General features: G+C 39.2%; 1 protein-coding gene across 1 annotated transcript; it reads right to left on the bottom strand.

Annotated features, from left to right (window-relative positions):
- Nucleotides 1–6,093: 6,093 nt before the first annotated feature.
- Nucleotides 6,094–17,142, bottom strand: OSER1 (oxidative stress responsive serine rich 1). Its single transcript, XM_072633664.1, has 4 exons — nucleotides 16,921–17,142; nucleotides 13,118–13,235; nucleotides 7,270–7,383; nucleotides 6,094–6,938 (listed from the first exon to the last, which is right to left on the bottom strand). The coding sequence occupies exons 2-4, from the start codon at nucleotides 13,192–13,194 to the stop codon at nucleotides 6,242–6,244; spliced, it is 888 nt and encodes a 295-aa protein (XP_072489765.1). The 5' UTR covers nucleotides 13,195–13,235; nucleotides 16,921–17,142; the 3' UTR covers nucleotides 6,094–6,241.
- Nucleotides 17,143–17,378: the final 236 nt, after the last annotated feature.

The following is a 17,378-nucleotide window of genomic DNA, read 5'->3' on the forward strand; positions in this document are numbered from 1 at the left end:
CACTCCCTCCCTGCTCTGGAAGCAGCAGCATACATGCTCACAGCATGCACACACACACTTGTGTGTGTATACATATATATGTATATATTCATGTGTGTATATACATAAATACGTATATACGTGTGTATATATATTTCTGAAAAGGAAAAGTGGCTGTATATACCTTGTTTCAGTCTCCACTATGTTCTGCCATCACTGAAGCACTTATGCACCATAGGATATGCACCACCTTTCCACCCCCAGTCTTTAACTCTGGAATTTTAAGTGAATATTCTGCCAGAGAACCTCCCCTTTCCATCCCTCCCATCCCAAAGCCCCTTTCAGAAAGCTCTTGAGCCAAAGGGCCTGAGTGGATTCAGCAGCATCTCAATTCCTACCAAATGTTTTTGAGACCAATAAATCTTTCTGATGTACAGTGCCAAGATCTGGACTATCCCAGCAGACCCCTGGGGTTAGAAGGGCTACAGAGGTAATTCTTGGGAAAGAGGAGGCGTGGGAATAAGGAAGCATTCAGGAGTCAGGGTATGGGAACATTGCCAAGAAAGATGTAAAGGAGAAAACCATTGCACTAGTTATCGAACAGCTACATTCAGTTCTATATCCCTCTGTTACAGCTCAGATTCTGACCTGTCAAATCTTAAAAGAATTTTCTTTTTATTTGAATCCTTTATTTGAATCACTTGCTATGAATGTCATGAAGCATGATGGGATGTCATGAAGCCTGATGAGATTAACGAAAGATTGTGAATTCCCCAACAACTGTTTGGGTCTTACACTGGGGTCATCATATCACACAAGTTATCAAAAAAACAAGGATTATTGAGTAATCTGATGAGTAATTTTCTAATTCACTTAAAATCACCCAGGGAAAGACTCTGACTTGCTCCCTCAAGGGCACCTGGTTTTAAAATGAAGCACAGGAAGCTAACCCTTCTGTGGCCACCAACACAAATCCCAAGCCTGCTTCCAGAGCCTGGCCCAAAGCTACTTTGTGCCTACTCGTATTTCTGCTCCATATACAAAGAGAAAAAACAAAGGCAAAAAAAGGCAATGTTATCTTCACTAATCATGAGTTTTCTTCAGCTAACCATCTACTCAAACCAGCAGACCGAAAAACAGAGACTTCAGTCTCTTTTCTTTTAATATGGCCGCACCATCTCTTTTTGCCAGTTTTCCTCCAACCACTTTCTCCTACACAGGCAGAGGAGACTAAAATAGGGATGACAACATATTAAAGAGTTTCTGAAACGCCATTCTCTGTTCCAATTAAAAACTGCAAATATAAGAAAGACAACTAGGGTTACTACTTATATTACTGCTCTCAACAAATGAGACAAAAAATTAAGGTTGTTACAGTTGTGTTCCTGAGGGGTTGGGGAAGCACATTAGTTTTCAGAAATACTCTATTAAAAGGCTTGTGAAACCACATTCTAACTGTACTCCTATATTTAATCCTGACAAGCCCAGTGTTTGAATAGCATTTTGCAAATTCACCATTAATGCTCTTTATACTACTGGCTAATTGACTATTTATTGGCAGTTTAACTGTACGGCAAAGTCGTAATTCTCAATTCAGTCAAGCTGACAGGTGAGAGGAAGCCAAAATGCTCTGTGCCAAAAACTACCTGCCAAAATTAAATACCTCTTTTGCTGGGTGAGTCATAAGGAATTCCCTTTCTCCCCTATCTTGTGCACATTTAAGGGCGGAGGGGCAGTGTGTCCCAGTGAATAGAGAATCCTGGACTTAGAGTTAGGAAGACCTGGGTTCAGATCCTCCCTGTGATACTAATTATAAAATGACCACAGGCAAGTTAACAGCCTGAGTCCCAGGAAATTCTTTAAGATTCTAAGTCATGGGTTGTGATCTGTTGGTAGAGGGAGCTTCCAAACCAAAAAAATCACACGTATTTGAGGGTTAAGTGAAAAGGTTAAATACATGTGAGTATTATACTCTAATACTTCAACATCTTAACAATGTGGGCATTTGTTCCAACAACAAAGCATCTACATCTGCCCATCCTTCGAGACTCTTGTCCATATCCCCCTATAAATCTACCACAAGATCACACATGCTGATGGCCTTTTCAGATATAAGTGGATAGCTATTTATTGGTCATTTCTTGATTATACTATGGCCTATTTTTAAAAAATTATCTTTTATTTATATATCTTCATTTTAAAATATATCCCTCCTGTCCTCATCACCAGAAAGCCATCCCTTTTAAGAATTTTTTTAAATAGAAAAAAATCATTTAGCCAAATTAACCAACATATAACAAAAGCTACTAATTCATGCAATTTTTCATACCTATAATATGGGTATCTACCCATATTACCTATCTGGGCACAGAAGGGAAGGACTTTCACATCTCTTTGGGAACAAGCTTAATCATTATAATGAGACAGAGTTGTTTGGGGTTTTTATTTTCTCCCTTTGCATTACTGTCACCCTTGAACACATTGTTTCCTTGGTTCTGCTTACTTCATGTAGCAATAATTGTCAATATATTCTTATTTCCCATGGTATAGTAATATTCTCTTTCATTCATGTACCCTAATTTAATCAGTGGATACCCATTATGTTTCCTTTTTGCTATTGCAAAAATTGATGCTATCAATATTTGTATGTATTTGGAACCTTTCTATGTTTGACATCTTTGGGAATATATGGTTGGCAGTGGGTTCTTTAGGTTAAAGAGTATGGATATTTGAATCACTTTTCTAGCAAAATTCTGAATTGTTTTCCAGAATGATTGGTCCAACTGACAACTCCACCAACACTATCTTAGTGTTTCTTCCATCTTCTTTTTTGGTCATGTTTCTATGATATATAATGATATGTATAATGATATATGTGTATACACACACAATATATATATTATATATATGCATAAGTGATAATAGCATAAAGAAGAAATAATTTATTTTCAAAATTGGTCTACAAGAGTTGCTCTATCCATTTTTCTAGGTGTCCTAAGGTTCTCCTATTTTATTGGGGGGAAAAAAAGGTTTTCTAGAAATTCAAAAGCTTTTAAAGAGAGGGATACTTATAGCAATAGTTGTATGCTGAAAGGCCTCTTGGAGATAGCCGAATTCTCATTTTATAGATAAGAAAACTGAGGCCCAGAGAAGCTAAATGACATGTTCCAAGGGCACATGACTAAGAAGAACCAGAACACTGCTCTCAACTCCAAATCCAGGGCTCTTTCCACTTACATTCTGCTGCCTGTTATCTAACTAGAATTCATCTTTCTCCAAATTCAGTTATTCCACATCATGTAACTCATTGTAGTCTCATCCATTGTTTCAAAGATCAACATATACCTTTTCTCCTTCCTCAGTTGGAAAATGGCTTCTGAGATATATGCTCCCCACAAAGAAGTAGTTTAAAGAACTAATAATCTGCATCCAAATCATTTCTGCAGAATATGGGCACTTTTCATCAAAGGTAGAACTCTCTGGAAAGGTTACAAAATAAACAGCTTCACCAAAAAGCCCTTTCAAATCTGTTTATTCAGGAGGCAATTTTCACACTTTAAGAAGTCATCATGCCAAACAAAATAGTGAGCAAGTGAAAAAGAACTCCCTTAAATGTTAAATACTTTAATATTATTCCCTTCCCCTGCCTACTCCTTCCAATGTGTTAGTCCAAAATTGTATTTCTTCCCCTTTAACAAAACTGTTACAACTGGTAAAACCTCACTCCAATTTCTTAAAAACCTTAAGTAAATGATTTTACAAATTTGGTAGATAGTTCCTAGCCTATGTTGATGCCACCTGTTTCCATTCTGAACATATGAAAATACAGTTAAGTAGATGAGCAATCAACCACTTTGAGGGTAATGCTTTCCTGGGGCATCTCCATAGTAGTTATTGCTGGATTTCTTCAGAAGAAAGGGCGACCTCACATGGCCGGATGAATTACAAAGCAGAATAAGTTTTTTTTTTTCCTTCCTGCTCCCAGGAAATATTTATGAAACTGATTAGGATGAGATATTTTGGAAATTTAATTTGAAATTTTGGTAGTCTGCTACAAGCAAAAAGGAAGTGGTAGAATTTAAATTGCAATAAATTTTCCCATTTCCAAAGCAAGTCCAATATCTCTTATCTGCTTTATAACCCTGTATTTGGAAAAAGCCATATACCTTCTCTCACCATTCAGCCTATTTCTCTTCAATGCCTACAGCCTGATTATTCCTTGTAGAATATGCACTGAGAGAAGGAAGACTGCAATGATGTGTGGCAAACAGAGAGCAGTACCCAGAAGAAGGCTGTACACAGAAATTCCCAGCGTCCTAAAGCAAAGAAATCAGAATCCCAATTTCTTAATATTTGCCTGCTAGAAACATTTCTGATTAGAATTTTAGTAAAGAAACAGTCCTCCCAAAATGGATTCTCTCAAGGGGCTATTACAGGAAAACAGATCATAGGATTTGGAGCTGGAAGGGACTTTTAGAAAGGTCAAACTAACCTCTGAACTTTAGAGGATTGTCTTAATAGTCAAAGATAGCTACATATTCACTGAAATTTTGATGTGTATCCTATTTCTCCACAAATCTGAACTGTCTAAATCAAAAACTAGATTTCTTCACCAGAAAAATATTCATGGGAATGACTATTTGTTCCAATTTTCAATCTTTATATCTCTTCATAATGTTTCTAACAGGACAACTGACTACTCTTCATTCCCTGTAAACTGTTCCAACATTTACAATTGAAAATTATAAAAAAATAACTTCCATTTTTGTAATTTTACAAAGCAACTGATAGGTGTAGTGGGCCCACTTTAAGACAGATCACTCCTAGCTTTGTCTGCTTTGCCCCTCTCTAGTAGCAACACAAGCCAAGAAGGAGCTTGGGCTACTTATGACGTTGCCCAAACCAACAGCACCCAGAAGTTGCAGGGACATAACCATGCAGAATCTAACAGCCCTTGGTTACTTCTAAAACATCATCTCCATTTCAGATTTAAGTACTCCAATAAACAAGCAGGCCATCTTGCTCCTATGGCCTAGTAGGACAAAATAACTGAGATCAAGATATCACCATATTCATGCTAAATCAGTGACTCAGCAGAGTTAATTTAAACAAATAGCAAGTGGGTTCATCCAAATAAATTTGGGGCCTCTCACACACCATTACTGCTAACAAAATCATCCATTTCTGAGGCCTGCAATTTCATTTCACCACCAAATATAGAATACATAGCCAGTGGGAAGTTTCATTGGATGTTGACTAAATAATTTTGTGTTATATTTGGTGAACCACAGATCTATGGCCTGACACTAACCAATTAACTCTGGAATCATAAAAACTCGTACTGAATTAAATCAGGGACAGTAAATCCATTTTAAGGCTTTTCACTCTTTGGAGAATTCTTTGGGTCATTAACTGTGGCAAAAAAAATCATTCAAATCATTTACAAAACCCATTCAGATTTTCCCAAGTTATCTGTTGCTTAACAGGCCTAAAAAAGGGTGCCTATTTAAGAAAAATTGCTATTAAATATTCACCCACCAATAGTTTTGTGAGATTGGTCTCTTCAATGATTTGGAGTCAAAAGACCTGGATTCAAATCCCAGCTGTCGCTCACTAGTTGTATAACCTTGGACAAATCTTGGAATCCAGTTCCCTTTAAAGTCCAGGTACCACCTTAAAGCTTTTTTGGGTCCTCTTACTGTTGGCGCTCTCTCCCTCCTCGTTAAATACATTGTATGCTTTACTTAACTGTTTACATGTCTGTATTCCTTAGCACAAGGAAGCTCCTTGAGGGCAGAGACCAATTTTCATTTTTGTCTTGTACCCACACAGCATAGTTCCTTGCACACAGTAGGCACTTAAATGCTTGCTGAGTTAAACTGAAAGTCAGTTAGCCTCTATATGGACCTTGGTTTCTTCCTCTATAAAACTGGGGCTGGGGAAATTGCAGGGTTAGATTATTTGGTGCTCTAAGGTCCCTTTCAGTTCTAAATCCTATGATCCATCTTGGGATGTTTCCAAATAAAAGGGATTTTTTTGGTTTGTCCGGGATTTCTTTTGGGACAAGGGAGATGGAGAGAAAAAGGGAAACTAGTTTAAAGAATGAAAATTAACTGAGATGCAAAGAAATGTTTTTATTGCAAGCACAGTGAGCAGAGGAAGGTATCTTCTCACACAGAGTGGCTGAGCAGTCTGCCAGTAACTAAGTCACTTTTCCAACCCTTCATTGGTTTTTTAAAGCATACGATTTTGCTTATTGCTATCAGGTGTACATCATTTCTGCCATATGGGACATTTTCTTGGGAATATACAAGTAATATTCCATGTAGCCTGAAAGATCTTCAATAGTTACATCATCCACATAGGCCCTAGCTTGCTCAGAACAAGAGCGGGGTGAGCCAGATGGAGTTCTGGTGTGGAAAGACTGCGAATAGTCCTCGAGGGTGGATCTTCTTTCAGGTGCCAAGGGTGGGACATTCTGCAAGCCTGAGAAGGAGTACACTTCCATGTCTTGCCACCTCTTACATTGGCACTCCTTGCCTACACATGCACATGGCTTGCCCAGGTTTAGCTTGGACACTGATTGAAAGTCAGATAGATCACTGGCCTTGAGACTTGCTTGAGAGGCCAGGGCAACATCAGCTGAATCTTCTTCCGTTTTGCCTTCTGATGCACCATCAGGAACTGTAGCCCCCAAGGGCTCCTTCACAGCTCGTGTGTGATTAGCCTCGCTAAGAGAAGAAATAGAGCATTCCCTTGCACTGAACTCGTTAGCGGGTAGAATCCCTAGGCGGCTATTGCTGTCAGGACAGTCAGTTTGGCTTTTGTGTCTGAGCTGACTGGTGGAAGATGCAGCCTTTGTACTGCAGTGTATAAACTTTGGGGGATGAAGGACTGGAGACTTGGAACGTCGACGACGCTGGGTTCTCACTGCTCCTCGTGAAGCCTTTCTTGTAGAACTGAATGGAGAAAGTACAGAAGAAAATATTTAGATGAAATACAAAAATCAGAGGAGTTTAGTAACTTTCTACACTTTTCTTTTTAACCATACTTAACTAGAAGGTAAACAACATAATGTGATCTTCACTAAAATACAGCTAAGTGTACAAAATCTAGACTCAATATGGACACACATCATCACTTAAGTATAACTGCAACTGTTGTTGCTTTAAACAGATTTTTAACTACCTTTTCTTTTTTATGGGAAAAGTCTCGGGAAAATATACCATTATCCCTTAGGTTTAATGAGCTTAGCATTGACTAAAAGGAATTTGCAAAAAATATTCTTACCTGTGCCAACTGTCTTTCGATGCACATATGGTTTTAGGTTTGGTCTCATCTGTACTTGTCCTAACTGATGCTCTGCCAGTTGCTCCCTCTCCAACAGAAAGAGAAGCTATGGATCTAGAAGATGAAGAGAAAGATTATGGTCACTAAAGACATCTCTAAAAGAGTTTTCAAGTGTTTCTGAAAGAGTCTGACCTCTTTTCTCACACCATTTAAAATAGTCTACCATAAAAAATCTTCAGCCAGCTAAGGAAAACACAGATACTAGCATAGTTCCTTACATGGAGCCTTAGGAAGCTTTTCTCTCTATTGCCTGTCATGGTAAGTTTTCAGCTAACAAAAGAATAAGACTAGATTCCCCAATGGAGTAACTTGCGTGACATAGTTTTTATGAAGCTTGTATAGCTGGTTAAAATAACAATCTAATTTCTCTGATACACAGTCAGCTCTGCCCTGCTCACCCTGCCCCCAAAACCTCTATTTTATCAAATAACTTTTTAATGCTTTTAGTTTATACTTACCAAAAAATCTTTCTACAGACATTCTAGCCCTAGTCCCCAACAAAAGGCAGGTTCCCAAAGGCTCTCAGGTTTTTAAAACCATAAATCAAAGTATTAAATCCTAAGTACAACCAGCGCTGAACTATTAATAGGCTTTTAGATTGTTTATCTGGAGCAGATCATTCTTCATGTGGGGGGAGAATGTAAATGACATTGAACATCTTTCATTGGCAAGCCAGACTTCCAATATAATTACTTGATCTTCAGAATCAAGTTTCTTAAAGACTTAATCCAACTTGGATTATGGTCTAGTTCCAAATCTCCAACTTTCTTTAAAAAACAAAAACCATATATTTTACTAATAACAGGATCTGAAAAAATATGCACATTTTAATCTCACCAAAGAACTCAGGGCTAAATCATATCCATTTAAGAAAGATTGAAAGATATATTATGTTTTAAAATGATATGACGGTCATCAATGTCTCCAAAAAGAAATATTACGTTTTAATGGATCTATGATCTCATCTGTGAATATTCTTTTCAACAGGGCATATTGCAACAGGTCCAAGGGTTGTAATCCATGGCTATATATCTTCCATAGGAGGTCTAGTCACCAGATTGGAGGTCTTACTCTAGGTCTTAAGCACCATGGGAGTTCAATGCAACTCAGATTTTCCATTTGCTATCCTTCATTCTCAATAAATGACCAGTCAGGTGTTTTTTTCCCCAAACGTATCTGTAAGTTATTCTTTTACGCTGTATCTCACCCACAAGTCACCTTTGGCACTGTTACAGATTATATATGTACAGTAAAAGTTCCTCCATAGACTTTAGCTATCATTTGAAATTTTGATTTCTTTGGATAATGTGATATACCATTACATAAACTAAGAGTGCACCAGAAGATCTAGTGTTAAAAAGTTAGATTTTTGTTTCTAGTAGAAGCTTGGAATTGCTCAAAGTACTCAAATGCAACTTAGTCCACTCTTTCCCTTAGCTCACCAGTCATCTGCAGTGTCTATCCAAGACTTAGTTATTGATGGACAAACTCATCAATGGGCCCAATGGATGGGCCATCCATCTCAATACATACAGTCTAGATCAGAGCTGTCAAATTCAGAGAGAAATAGACTCTTGTGAGGTGCATATTAATTCGGAAAACCACAAATTAAAACTATGTTGTATGGTATCTTTATTTTGTTAAACATTTCCCAATTACATTTCAATCTTGTTCAGGACTTCCTAGGGATTTGGGCAAGTCTGACACTTCTGTTTGATATAATAGTAATCTTTGCACATTGGTTTTTTCCTATGTGTACTGTTAGTCCAAGTCCTTCAGTGGTTTTAGAATTCATTTAGAGGTATCTGTGATATTCTTAAGACTCGCTAAAATCAGCACAACAATATCCCCAAATGGGGTCATCTGAAAAACACCATCTATAGACTCTCTCTTCCATTTATGCTGTATATTCTTCATGATTTTCTATTTGTTCCATGTTTTATATCATCAATGGAACACTGACCAAAATTATCTTTGATGGTAGCAAGATATCTTATATGAGCCTAACAAGTGCATGGGAAGTACGTTGTTGGCGAAAAGTCTCTAAGGAAGTGTACGGCTCTACCAAATCAAATGGTTTTTAGAAATAAACAATGAGACATAATTGGATCTTGTGTCTGCCAAATTTTTTCAGTCAACTGTGTGACTATAAAAAGGTTTCATCAAGGATACCCTTGATACATGTGTAGATTATTCTCAAAGATTTTATAGAGCTGACAAGCTAGGCGTATGGGTTGGCAGTCATACTCTCAACTGCTTTTTTGGTCATAATGGCAACTATTGATTTTTTCCCCTAATCATATATCTTCCCTTCTGTTCAGCTATCCTGGGACTCAATCCCTCTTTACCCTCAAAATTACACTGAATCCAACACAGATTTCCTCAATTTACACTGTGTCTGCTCCAATGCACAAGGTCTTCCATAACGCCATTTCAACATTCTCATTTAGCAAGTTGGAGGCTGAGATGCAGAGTCCAAATTGGTAGGGTTCCACTACTACAGACAAAGAAAATCGCTTATAGTAGAAATGCTGACAGATCTGCTCCATTTTTCACCTGCTGTCTTCCTTCAAATTTCATTTTAAAATGCCCAGGGATGATCTTCCTTGACTGGGTCTCAGGCTAAGCTCTCTGAAAATTTTTCTCTACCACTTCATGCCATTTAATGAGATGGTACTGTTCAAATTCCTACTGACCTCTTTCATATAGTTTTGTAAATTAATTTATGTTCTAAACTACTGTTTCTTCTGTTATCTGTCTCTGCTTGGTAAGGAGATAAAGGGATTACTGGCTGTGGAGATTTCTGTATACTTTTGGAAACTATCATAAGAAATGGTGATAATCTACTGTCAATCACTTTTCCTAGTTCTAACTCCCATTCTTTAATGTCAATAAATCATTTGACTAGGTCACATAACTGCCTACCAGATCTCATCTTTATCCTTTATTCAAATTCGGTAGTGATTTTCATCATTATTGTAATGAACTGATGCTCTGACTGCAGAGAGACACCTGATTCTGAAATGACTTCCCAAGTGGTATCTGATTATTTCCTATCTTAAGATATGGTCAATTTTATTTCTTAGGATCTTCTGTGCTCTCCAACCTTCTCTTTAAAAGAAATATACATATTTAAATATAAATCAATATGTAGGCATAAGTTTTCTGAGGAGGGTACAAGTATTCTGTCTCACGTCTTTAAAATGAATCATATTTTTCCATGTATTTCTCAACATCCACTCCATGTATAACTTTGCATTAAAATCACTAATTTGGAGGATATTAATGGGTTCTGAATAGAATTTCTCAATTTCCTCAGCTTATGTTGGAGCACAAAGTGCAATTACCTTCACAATAGTCTTTTTATTACACTCATCATGAACACTGAAAGGCAAGATGATCAAATAGCCATAAAATGATGTTTCTTGTTTTCTTTGGGCATAAGCTAAAACTAACTTCTTTATCGGCCTCTCCAAAAAAAACCCTCTAAGTTTCCTTTCCATTTAGCACTAATTTCTTTTTATCTTCTAGTTTCCTTTATAACTAGAATTTCAATGTTCAAATACTTCAATTCTGCCAGTAACATGCTGACTCATTAGTTTTATATCAGAATCTCACATTTAGGATAACAACTGTTAAAGTAATGATTAAACTGTCTAAAAACTGTATTTTTCAAATCAAGAATGTTCGTAAGATACCAGCCCAGATAAAACAGATTACCATCACAAATTAAAACAATGTTAGAAAGGATCACATAATTTAAATATTTCTTAGGTTTATATGGGTCACCTGGTACTTGCTAATGAATCAATACCAAAGATAATTCTTTACAATAGCTCACACCTTTATGTAGAGCTCATACCTTTAGAGCTTACAAAACACCTTCCTTATAACAATCTTGTGAAGAGGGTAGTACTAGTTTTATCAACCTTAATTTTAAAGAGGAGGGAACTGAAATCCAAATAGGTTTGTTTTAATTACTTGTTACAATTATCCAGCAGAGTTGGAATTTAAACTTAGATCTTCCGAACCCATGCTCTTTCTACAATGCCTCAGTTTCTAAACCAATAATGACAACAGAGGCTGGGAACTTCTGATGAATTGCTAGTATTCTCACTCTGCTTAGTCACTGCAATGACTCATCCTTTGTACTATTTAATAGTCTCTTTCACATGCTCTCCTTTCTTCCTTTCCTACAAACCTAGAAATGGACATTTTTGAACATATAATTTATATTATTACTTTATCAGTCTTTTTAAGGGGTTCAAATGAATTGTTGACAGAGGACTCACAAAAATAGCCTGCTTTAATATTTTAAATTTTTAAAAGCACTATAAAAGATGACTTCCTACACATAAGAACATTACATTGCTTTTCACTGATGACAGCTCAATGGAAAAAAAAATTCAAAGTGCAATCACTAATTTTAAGAATTAAGGGAAAATGACATACACTTGTTACATTTTGTTTCACAAAGACCTAAGGATTTCAGAATATGAATCTTCTTGTGTGGACTCAAATTCTTTCTGATGTTAGATTTCAACAGTTCAAATAGTAGGCTGCTGACACATAAATAAACTTCCTACCTTCAGACAAGCTTAGCTTATGTACCAAAAGGAAGTATAAAGACTTCAGCCACTTTACAGATTTGATAATGACACAAGTACAGCATCTAAAATAATAAATTGCCTGGTTTTCCAATATTGTTTATAACCAAAGAAACAGATATTTATATTGGTTCATGTTCTGAGACCTTTCCACATTCTGATTTTCACTTTTCTATATAAGAATACATTTAGGAGCACTTACTGTGAATGCAGAATTTTGAAAATGTCTATTTCTTTGCTAAAATCAAATCATGGTTTGAAAACAAGGAAAAACAAGTACTGTTGCCTTCATTTGTCTCTGCTGCTAACAAAATACAAAAATAGCAGCAAAACAATCAACCTAAGAAAGGTCCTTATTCGGGGCATCATGGAAGTGAAAAATGAATATTTCTAGAGCAAACATCTGTCATGAAATCCTCTTTACCAGGCTAGGATAGTGACCAAACCACAAGCAGCACCGACAGTAAATTTCACATAAACACATACCTGTTGCTGGGTGCTCTTGTTTTGTACTTCCAAGCAGGAAGCCTCAAAATCAAAAGGAAAATGCTAATTACTAATAAAAATTTGGGATTTCCTCCCTTATTTGAGTGAGGAGTGAGGATACATATGACATACTGAAAAGGTCAAGATATTAAGATTCAGTGAGCAGCTGGTCTGCAGGTGCACTAATTACTCTGACCAAAGGGTCCAACATTATTGATCTCAGTGACAGAACCCTACTGAATAGGTTTCCATAGTGATTAGCTCAGCAACCAAGGTCCATGAAATCTACAATTTTTAAAGATTTCTATTGAGCCAATTTGGTTTTAGTGAAAGATCCTATGATCCTTTTGAGAGTTAAATTCATCTCAGAACTTGCTGGGATTTTATTTAATAATTTCCAATTTTAAAAAATCCCACAAACAAAAATAAAGTGATTCATAATGAAAGACAACCAAAACACTCAACTCTGAAGTATTTTAAGGAATAGCAAGCTACTTTTCAAATTTAATGTGAGCAAGAAGGCAACGACAGGAAGACTGATATTTTCACCTTTTAATACATGAAATTTTGCTGGCAGACTCTGATGTTGCATTATGAGAAGAATGTGCATTAATTACTTAATGATTTGATATTACATAGAGGACAGAAAGATCTCCAAGAAAACGTGTCATTTAAATACAATCAATGATATTTACCCTGCTGCATCCACCCTTAACTTCTTGAAAGCAGTCTGCAGACTCTCTTCTTCTCCATCCTTGGCTTCAGATTTCATTGTGGAAATTGCTTCACCGTTATGGTTGTTATTTGTTAATGCTGAAAACAAGATAAAAAATTATTTTAAAAAAGGACACGGATTTTAGAACATACTATTTTCCGTATTAATTGGCATTTCTGGAGGGGAGAATTCTAGTAGGAAGATAAGTATTTTTAAAAGGGAATTCATGGTAAGATAGTGGAAGATAACAAGATGGAATCAAAAGTGAAACATTTAAAATATGCAATTTTTTTTAACTAAAATCAATTTGATGTCAATATCCTAACAGCTGGGCTTGAAAAATATTTACCCCAATATCCTTGCTTTTTAGTTTACCTGGGAGAGGGGGGAGGAGAAGCCTTCCTCTTTTTGAAAGGGTCTAGGTACCCTACAAATACACTAATCCTTTTGTCAGAAATAAATTATATATATATGTGAGAATAGGGGGAGACTGGACCACAAGCTAGAACACTTGGATTCTAAGAAATGCTACTGAGTTTCCTGCTGGCCTAACACTTAACTCCAACTTAATATAACCCTATGACACATATACTATCCTCCTCCTGAAATACCCACTTAAGTACTTCCTAACCTACACATTAATGTTAAAAAAAAAAAAGATGTGCTTCAGAGTATAAGGTATCATTAAGCCTAGATTAAAGTAGGTAGAGTTAGAAAAATAGTTCCTTGATTACTGATGTATTCCATATAGTACCTAGATAACTGATACGTGGTCTTCCATACCATACATAAGAAATTTCTTGATTTCAATATACAAAATATCCCACTTTAGAGTAGGAAAAACTGTAAGAAGGTGTCATTTAAAAAGGGTTCAATCTACACAATACATTTCTAAATTAGTGTAAAATTCCGTATAACAAAAATAGGCAAACTAATATCTGCCTCCAAAGAATAAGAATACAACTAAAAGACACACAGATAGGATATTCCAAAGAAATAATTCTCTTTACCTATCTCTTCACACTGTTCCCTTCTCCATTCTCATGCCTCTCCCTGTTACTCACCAACTTCCCTCTTGGTTCTTTTAATTTCACAGTTTTATATTATTATGAAACTTCCAAAGACTGGGGGTGAGATAATACATCACCATATAAGGAGGCAGAAACAGAAAATGATTATTTTCATTTAATTGTTGAGAAAAAGAATCAGATGACTGCACCACAAAAGAAGTTCCACAGACACCGTCAAAGTTACTCAAGCAAGGACAGTATCGCTTTATACTTACCTTTAAAGTGTCTACACACTGGCATTTCAATGAAGTATAAGCTCAAGAGAACTCAGCCAGATTTCATCCTAACTTCCTAACAGAGATTTAAGTATACTCACCACCGACCCTGAATCACACCCAAGTTTACAAACACAGACACACCCCTCATCCTACACAGTACCTTACTGCCCTTTAGATTCTAGATCTACAGCAGAATAGCTCAAATGCATAAATTAACTATCTTTATCCAAAACTTTTCTTGAGGGTAGGGACTTTTACTGAGGGGGTATTCTCCACAGCGGTGGTGTCAAACAAACAGAAATGAGGACCACGGAACGTTATGTAAATATACCTGTGGGCCACACTGATTCTGAAAAGCACATATTAACATCATCTCTATTATATTTTTATATTGTTAAATATTTCCCAATTATATTTTAATCTATCTCAGCCTCAAGCCAGAGAGCTAAAGGCCCTGTGTTTTCACACTTCATCTCCACAGCAGCTAGAAGTTACATGCAGATTACAGATGTTCTTAAAAATACAAAACCAAAAACCTACCAGTCCTTAACTCCAAATCAAGGATCCTTGCCCTGTGTTATATAATGCAGTAATCTGTATAGAACATTATAGTCAACAGGGACACAAAGAAAAAAAATAAGTGAAAGACTATGTTCCTGTTCTCTAGAAGCTTCTATTCTAACACTATGCAAAATAAAATTCCACAGATTTCCTTCACTTCCTTCCCAGCTCTAGAACTCTGAGCCATAAATAGTGATAAAACTTCTGATCCATACCCAAACGAGGCACGGTACTAAACTAACTACAAGCTCTACACATGTAAGCTGGTTGTTTCAAAAAGCATCCTTTTTAAGAGCTTTTTCAAGAACTGACAGACTTAAATGTCATTTCTAATCAAACAGCTCCCATTCATTCCAGGAACTCAAAATGAATACAACTATTTTCCAGTGTCCAGCATTTTCCTCATACTGTTTCTTTTTTTAGCTCAAAGCAGTTAACCTTTACCCTATGGGGTTAATCCCCCTTAACTCTAGTGCCTTCCCCCTAAGATTATCTCCAATTTATCCTGTATACAGCCTGTCTGTACATAGTTGTAGGCATGCTATCTCTTCCATTCGACTGTGAGCTCCTTGCGGGCAGACATGGTCTTTTGACTTTCTTGGCACCCCCAGCATTTAGCATAATGCCTGGCACATAGCAGACACTTAATATAAGCTTAATGACTAATGACAGATCAAAGTGTCAGTTGTAAAGGCTTTATTAGACGGTATAGTATTCCTTGGTCTTTAAGAGCTCTACAAGCTAACTTCAAGAACAAAGATGGGATTAAGTCGTGGTATTGGTTGCTTCAAACTCCCCACAATTCGCAACTAAATTCCCTAGAAACAAAATTTTACAATATTGTTGCTGCTTGTAAAAGCAGTTTCATGAGAACCCAAAGTTAGTTCAGTCCTGTGTCAGTTCAACATCGCCCCGCCCCCCCCGCCCCTCCCGCCCCCGACTCTTTCCAGAATCAGAGGGTCTGGATCCGGACGGGTCCTTGGAAATCATCTAGCATCTGATCCAACTTTTCTCACTTTTCGGATGAGGACATCGAGTCACGAAGAGGCTAGGCGAAGCGTCCGAAGTCCGGCAGCAGTGGGATTCAAGCCCCGCTTCTGCGGCTCTAAGTGCCCTCTTTTCCCACCACACTAACAGTGCCACCTACGTCTCTCAGCCGCCTGATTTCCTCTCCTCCTAAGGGACACTCGCTCTCCGCCCGACTGACCACGACCCAGCAGCGAGTCCACCAGCACCTGGGCTCGTTTAGGCGGACAAGTCCCTACGGCTAGTCCCGGTCCTGCTCCCGAGCCTGGGGGACGCGGAGGGAAGGACTTGCCCAAGCTCCCACGGCACCGAGGACAGCAGGGCTGGAAGCAAACGCCTCGGTTATCTGCAACAGGTCCGGGGCTGAGGGGCTGGGCGAGAACGGCACCTCCCTGGCCCCGGCCCGTGCCCGAGGCCGCTGCCCAGGGTCCGCGGCGCCCCGGACCCGCTCCAGGTGCCCCAGAGCCGAGGTCCCGCCAGGGCTGAGGGCGGGTCGGAAGGGAGTGAGGGAGAAGGACTGGGAGCTACCGAGGACAAGGGCGGGAAGGGGCAAAGGGCAGGCTCCGCCAAGGGGAAGCTGGCAGGCGACCGCGGCAGCGGAGAGGGGCGGGACGGGGGCAGAGCCCGGAGCTGCCGAGCCCCCGGGCCGCGGGCGGGAAAGGGAGCCGAAGGCGGGCTCGCCGGGGCCGGGAAGGCGGGAGGGCCGAGACGGTGCCCCCGGCTCCGCCGGACGGAACGGCCGAGAGAGGTCGAAGGGCCGCCCAGGAAGCGCGGGGAGGCAGACGAGAAGACGACAGGGCAGCCCCGTCGGTCGGAGGGCCAGGCCCGGCCCGGCCGGGGACCGCCCCAGGGCACGGTGGGTTAGGGCCGACAACGACCCCCAGGGCCCTGCCCGGCCAGACACTCACCTCCCAGAGGTACGGGCGGTTGCCCGACCCAGTCCAGCGGGCTCCACTCTTCTCCCCGACCCAGGGCCCGGAGAGACCCGGATCCTGAGCGGTGTGAGGGGCGCCCAGCGCCACTGTACTCTCCCACTGCGCTTGCGTCGTAGGGACTGCAGCCCCGCCTCCGCTCCTACTCGTCCCACCCTCGTGACTCGGCAGCGCGCGGACGGCAGCGGGGCGGGGCAAAAATCGGGGCCAACGCGCAAGCGCATTTCAGAAGCACGTGCGGACGACATAAGTTCCTGTTGTTCTTTCTCTTCCCCCACCCCCTTCCACTCCTAGTTTTCTTCTCTTCTCCACGCCTCTTTTATTTTGTCCTTTAGCGGGGTGGCCTTGGAGGCTTGTCTTCCTCCTCCTTCTGCCCCGCTAAGAGAAGGCAGCTAGCGTCCCTTCCTTCTCCTTCGCCTTTCTCTCACCCCCCC

This window comes from Notamacropus eugenii, chromosome 1, assembly GCF_028372415.1.
Source record: "Notamacropus eugenii isolate mMacEug1 chromosome 1, mMacEug1.pri_v2, whole genome shotgun sequence".
Classification (NCBI taxonomy): Eukaryota; Metazoa; Chordata; class Mammalia; order Diprotodontia; family Macropodidae; genus Notamacropus; species Notamacropus eugenii.